At 40.6% G+C, this 7074-nt stretch overlaps 1 protein-coding gene across 2 annotated transcripts; it reads right to left on the bottom strand.

Moving 5' to 3' along the window:
* LOC306796675 (ladderlectin-like) lies at positions 1-2856 on the bottom strand. Of its 2 annotated transcripts, none has more exons than XM_079295734.1 (5): positions 2718-2856; positions 2260-2363; positions 1220-1354; positions 717-828; positions 1-360 (listed from the first exon to the last, which is right to left on the bottom strand). In XM_079295734.1, exons 1-5 carry the CDS (start codon positions 2776-2778, stop codon positions 293-295), a joined length of 480 nt encoding a protein of 159 aa, XP_079151860.1. In that variant the 5' UTR covers positions 2779-2856; the 3' UTR covers positions 1-292. The 2 variants fall into 2 exon arrangements, with proteins under 2 accessions (XP_079151860.1, XP_079151859.1); XM_079295733.1 differs by having other exon boundaries at positions 2260-2366.
* Positions 2857-7074: the final 4218 nt, after the last annotated feature.

Consider the following 7074-nt stretch of genomic DNA (forward strand, 5'->3'; position numbering starts at 1 on the left):
TTGTTTGAATGCTTGAGCCTTTTATTCATGCAGAAAGAAAGAAGGGTTATATGTGTAGAATATATGTTGTGCTGAAAGGATTCGCTCCATAAAACACTCTTATTAAGGCACAAGGCCTCAAAGACAGTCCAGCTCCTGTTGATGTCACTTGTCGTATCGTTCATTAAGTAGCGTTACAGCGATAGAAAAGAAAGCTATAGATATGAAATACAGTCAATGTATTTGCGATCATGCACACAACAGGACTCCTTCTGTGTTACGGGTACTGCATGCCTCGCTGTCAGTCCACCAATCAGAGTCTCTTGACACACACAGACGGTTTCATATTGCTGCACTGTACGTCGTCCCAGCACCTCCCACCTGCAAGCACAACACAAGAAGGTGAGTCAGTGAATGTTACTCAAACTGTTTCATGTGACCAATAATTATTGATGGATGAAGTCAGCGAACACTAGAGTCACTAATGCAAATCAAATCTTTGTCAAAACGTGAATAATGTAACACAAGAGGTCCTTGAGATACAGTATGTTAGAGAGCTGCTCATCTCAACAACTTCACACTCAAAACTTCTTTGAGTGCTAAACAACACAGCCAACGAGTGTGAAGTCGATGTGATGAGCAGTTACCAGAACATAAATACATGCAGTTCACTCTCCTCTTTTCATCCACCTCTTATCACGAGTATCACTCCTACAACAAGCACTGTGTTGTTTTACCACTGTAATTCATCTGGATACAATCCTGGTTGCCTCTCCCGTTGTTAGGCTCTCCAGCACACCAGTTCGAGTAGTTGAGAAGAGTACCGTCACTCCAGAACCAGCTTTTGTTCTGGAAGAAAGAATAGAATCGAGTATTACAAGAAATAAAAGTGTTCAAGTTATTTGATTTAAGTAACTTAAGATCAGTTAATTGGTCCCCAGAGGAGCAATCCATTTGTTGGAGAACATTTATAATAATAATACAATTATAAAGTATATAAAATAATACAAATAGTAATAGAAAGAGCACTTTTAAGAAATGGCCATGGAACTGGAGTGAAGCGGAGCAAAAGAGAGAGAAAGTAATATTATACCTGTTCATATACTATGGTAAAGTTTGAGTAAAGTTTCATATGTAATACAAAATAAATACATATGGAATGAATTATAATAACATATCATGAATATTACATGTATGTTGTGAGCAATATTTGCAAATGAGGCAAAGATGAAATAAATACCTCTTCTGCATCAGAGCCTCCAATCCAGCATGATTTATTCTCTTTAGTGTTGGCCAGGATGATCCTCTGAATCTCATGGTACTCCAGGATGCTGTGGACGGATGCAAGGTTTCCACCCAGGGACAGACAGTTTATCTACAGTACGAGAGAGAGAGAGAGAGAGAGAGAGAGAGAGAGACAGAGACAGAGACAGAGACAGAGACAGAGCGAGAGAGAGAGAGAGAGAGAGAGAGAGAGAGAGAGAGAGAGAGAGAGAGAGAGAGAGACGAGTTGTTAAACACCAAGTCAGTCAAAAATGTCGAGGAACCAAACGTGTGAGTGCAAACACAATGACATTGTTGTAGAAGTGTCCTACGTCAAAGCAACAGAGAGTTATTATTTGATGTATTACTTATGTATTTGACCAGGACAGTGCACAGACTCTCAGCTGTAAATCTTTGTTCTCTGGGCAGAAAACACGATAACATCTCTGGTAAGAAAATGAACACTGCAGTATAAAAACACAATTACAATTATTTGTACACTAAACTAGCATCAGCAAGACAGACCAAGCTGTCAAAGATCAGGAGTTTCTCCTGCTGCAGAACGTTACATTGATGGAAACTTTGTTCATCAGTTGAGCCTTGTTGTTCCAGCTTGTGTCCAGCTTGTGATGCAGTATGAGATGTGTACAAAGGGTTTGAGTGCATGTATCGTTTTGCTGCATCTTAGTGTAGCTGGTTTCAGATAAACCGAGAGTTCCTGAGAATGTTAGTGTTACACACCTGCGTCATGTGTTTAACGGACAGCTGTGAGTCAATGAGAGTAACAAGATATTGTAAATCTGAAACCGTCTGAATCCTCTCACCCTCTACAGAGAGATCTGGTCGACCTTAATTTGTGTTCATATAAAAGTAGATGCAAGCGGTTTTACGTGTGTCAGGCAAGATTCTCAATTTCTATTGCTGAAGTGAATTTGGCTGCCACTCCATGTCCGTCTTTAACATGCACAGAAATCACAGTGTCATCCGCATACAATCTTTCAAAGCCACCAGCATTACCTCAGCTGTAGCCCAAGTCATCGGTGTTGGAATGTAGCGGAAACAGCGACCATTGAACTCAGTCCAATCCGAACAACACATTCCCGTGTTCACCCGATCACTCTCTGCTGAGAGAAATAGAGTTTGGTGGATAATGTGGAGTTCAGTGAAATATATATATATATATAATACATTATGACGCAATGCACAACAAAGTAACATGATGTAACACAATGTAACGTAACACACTATAAGACAATATAACTTAAAATATGATGTAAAATGAGTGTCAAACAACAATAAAATAATGACTGTGTAGGTGAAGCATCTCAGCAAGACGCAATCTATTGAAGTGAACATCGTTTTCCGGCATTCCCTCTGGAAGAGCTAGACAGTTTGACATTGCAGTTATTGATCTGGATTATTACTGTTCAGTGACAATAAATGAATCTCTAACAGTTTCTATGTGTAATACTCACCAGCAGCTTGAGTCAGAGCAATCATGGCACAAACAAGTGCAGACACAGTCAGCGTCTTCATGGCGAAGGCAATGAGATGATGCAGATGCTGAAGATGAAGAGAACAAAGACAGATTACTTATGGATCTGTAGAGAACAAAGAAACTCACTGACTGTCAGAACAGTGTTGCGTTTGGTTTTATACCCTGCTGTGAATGTTTGTGCTTGGGTGTGTCTGTGTGCGTGTGTGTATTTTGTGTCTTTTGACTTCTAGGTGCAGCTCTTCTTCTTCTGGTGTTTTTAATGGCGGTTGGCAAACAACTTTCAAACTAGGTGCAGGAGAAAAGAAAGCCTGCGGGTGTTGGAGAGACCAGCACCACCTTTTTGCACCATTTGCAATCTGGGTTGGTTACAGGCCCTGTCGTGGTGGTGATTCGTCCCCAGCTTCCTTTAGGGGGAGTAGACCTGATTTTGTGTCATGATTTGGCTGGAGGGAAGGTGTTTCCTGCTCCCATTGTAGTGGATAGACCAACAGGCTCCGTAGTTGACAATTACCAGAGTGCTGATCTGTCATCTCGGATGCCTAAAGTCTTTCCTGCTTGCATTGTAACTCGTGCCCAGTCAAGAAAGTATGAAGATGTAGTGAATTTATCTGAAGTGGCTCCACCTGTTGACAGTCTAGAGCAGGGGTCTCAAAATCCCGGCCTGCGGGCCGAATCCGGCCCGGCACGTCATTTTATGTGGCCCGTGAATCCGCCAGAAAAAAATAAAAAAATAAAAAGTAAAAATAAATAAATAATTTTCTTTTTTTTTAAGTTAGACTCGACAATAAAAATAACCCCATAGTCGAAGTTATGAGATAGAAAGTCATAATTCTGAGATTGAAAGTCAGAATTATGAGATAGAAAGTCAAAATTATGAGATTGAAAGTCAAAATTATGAAATAGAAAGTCAAAATAATGAGATACTTAAACATCGAAGTCATAGAAGCAGCTCTTTGGCTGGTTACTGTACATTTGAAATGGAAATGTATTGCGAGTACATTGAAGACTACTTTAAACGTGGCTTTAAAACACATGAAATACTTCACGTGGGATTGTGCAAACGCACCCTTGAACGGATTTTAAGCTTTGAACAAAGTTATTGTAATGACTTGTGTTTGATATTTGTCTTTGATATTTTCTTTAATAGTTTGATCTTTGATAGAGTAATGTGGGTTTCTTAACCCTAAATTAAAAGGATTTAAGTTATAATAACAGAAATGTGCTTAAATATATTTTTACATTTATATAACTGCATGTACAATATTTTAACACTTGAATAAACAAAAATCAAATGCAGAGAGTTATTTAACCATATGTTAGGAGTAGTTACATTTACAACCGGCCCTTTGTGGGCGACCATGATGCTGATGTGGCCCTGAGTGAAAATGAGTTTGAGACCCCTGCTCTAGAGGCTGATCCTGATCCTTCTGTAACTTCTGAGTTGCCTCTAGATAAGCTGTCCACTAACTCTGTTGGAAATGAGTCTGCTGAAGTTAAATTGACCAGTCCTGTCACTGTGCCGGCTGGGCCTGACACACAGTTGAAGGTTGGCAAGGAACAGCTGATAGCAGCCCAGAAGGCTGACCCTCCTTTGGCCAAGTGTCTGGCAGCAGTGTTGCCTAAGGATGAGAGTGGTACTACTCATGCCACTTTTACTGGGAGGTTGGTGTCCTCATGGGTAAGAGGGTTTCTTATGTTCAAACAGCATGGTTTTGGATGACACCCTTATGGCTGTCATCTTAAGGAGGAGAGTGTTACGTATGGTTCTATGTCCTGCTGTGAATGTTTGTGCTTGGGTGTGTCTGTTTGCATGTGTGTATTCTGTGTCTTTGACTTCGAGGTGCAGCTCCCTAACGAGTGATTGAGGGCACCTGGATGAGGATGTGGTTTACCGATAGAAGCGTCTCCTTGCTCCGCCCTCGCTCTCTCTCATCTGCCTGGCACCAGACCCTGGTCTGCAGTGGGATTTGCACACTACAGTTTACTTGTGTCCTGTCAATAAACTGGCAGCTGTGGTTGTTTTTAACCTAACTTGGTCCAAACTTGATACTGATGTCTGTAGCTTCAGTCGTCCTGTGATGAGGTGCAGAACAAGAGGAAGACTTAAATAAAGCCCCTTATCTTACCATCTCTCACAAAGAGGGAACTGAGGACAGATGTGGGACTGTTGTCATACACAGAACAACATTTCTGCTCAACATCCGTCTTTGGAAGCGTGCAGAAATGTTGCACAGAAGTACTCAATAGACAACAATAGACTTTTAAATGACTAAAAGTATAACAATAAATCTAATTCATAGTATTATTATAGTAATTTAACATGACTGTCGGGGCCTTTCTCTGGAAATATGCATCACAGTGGATAAAAGAATGTATTGCAGGAAAACACAAAAGTATCATGAAGGATCACTAAAGTAGTTGAGAGAAACAACGGTGACCTTTAGTGGCTCTGTACGTAGTGTTATTTCTGACTTACCTGGTATGACATGTTCAGAAAACAAAAACAAAACTTGTTTTCATTTGAAAGGCAGAAATCTTTTTTTAAAGTCACACAACTACAGGTTCAACTTTCTGACGTATTGCATTTCTACTTGAATCCTTTTCTGTTCTTAAAATGATGAAATTATGTTTTTCCGAAACCTAACGAATTGGTTTCGTTGCCTTAACCCAACTTCCGTTTTTTATCGTAATGTCGTCCTGGAAAAGTTTCAGAGCAAAAATGTGTCCCTGTTGAGATTTAACAGAAGCAGAAACATGTAATGAAGTTTGATTTGATTATAAACTCAGCAGGTACAGAGTGTTACAGCAAAGACTCTGCAGAGCAACAGAGACTTCAGGGGCAGGAAGGGTCGAAGCGCTGGAACGTCTGGCATTCAATAGCAAAGAACAATCTGCCAATAAGCGTCTGAGAGGCAGGAGTCTATATAGGGGCTCGATTCGTGATCAGAGGCAGGTGAGTGATCAGGTGAAGGGCGTTAGACTGATGAGGGGGGAGTGGCTGACGAGTAGAGTGAGGAGGGTGTGGAGCTGAACTGTGACACATTATAACACCACAGCTACGGGTTATTATTTGTTTCGTGTAAACACCTCATATTCACAGAACACTGCAACATTTGACAAGTGAAATAAAATGTTACATGAAGCTCAACACCTGCAAATACACTAACTGCAGAGTGCAGATACATGAGTACGCGCATGACGGGATGCTTCGTCATTACCGGACAATGCATTGAGTCACAATCAATGTAATTAACACAACGACCAGAACAAACTCACAAGAACCAGTCAGAGATATTTATATGGCAACAAATCAATCCAGCAACACTGCAGCGCTAACACACGTATTCTACCACACACTGAAGAGCACGAGCCATTCAGATATTATTCACATCAGAGGGAACAATATTAACCATATCATGAAAACAACACCACAGACAAATTAGTAGCAGTAGTAAGACAGTAGCTGTGCAATGAGATACAAATCATTAAATTATAAAACAGCGATATCTGACTGCGAGCGGACGAGAGCAATGAACCTGAGAATCAGAGCAACACATAACTTTCCCTCACAAAGTGATTCAGCGCGGCCCGAAGCTTAATGTTTATTGTGTCGAAAGATTCAGGAATACGTTGCTGCATATCAATGGTTCACAGGGAAAAATATTTCGTTTGAATCATCAGCATGCTTCATCTTGTCTTCAACAAAGTATCCAGAGAGCTAACAAGAAGCCTTCGATGTGAACTACTGTTGCTGCGTGTTCCACAACATGACTTGCTGATGGCTGTCGATTAACCAACAGCTCGGTATCTCACTGCCACAGAGATTTTCAAAGAAGTAGAAGATTCTGAAAATAACTTCAACAGAGAAGTTGAGGTATGATTTCATCAGAGTTATCATTTTATCTCCAGCACCGTCACACTAACAGCTTTGGGTGGTTCAAGGTTCCTCAGTACAAACTGCCCCTCATAGAACTGCGACATGAAACAATGATGACTGTGTGAAAAGATGTCTTTTTATAAAGTATCTGAAGATTCAGGTATGATATCAAACTTCTATGGTTCTGCTGTGCTAAGTTTGCTCTGTAGGCCTGATGATACAAACATGTGTCTTCCAGATGTGAAGGAGTTTGTTGATTGGTGCAACAAACTCACCTCATTTTAAACGTACAACAAAACATGAGAATATTTTTGATCCCAAAGAAGTTTGTGATCACAGTCCAGTGGTTATACATTACCAGCCATGTACACAAGTCCTGTCCTCTAAGTACTTGTTGTCCACATTGATAGTACTTTACTGGAGGATGCATGTCAACTGGGTAAGTTTGAGTTCAGTC

Source organism: Melanostigma gelatinosum (assembly GCF_949748355.1).
Source record: "Melanostigma gelatinosum genome assembly, chromosome: 23".
NCBI classification, from domain to species: Eukaryota; Metazoa; Chordata; class Actinopteri; order Perciformes; family Zoarcidae; genus Melanostigma; species Melanostigma gelatinosum.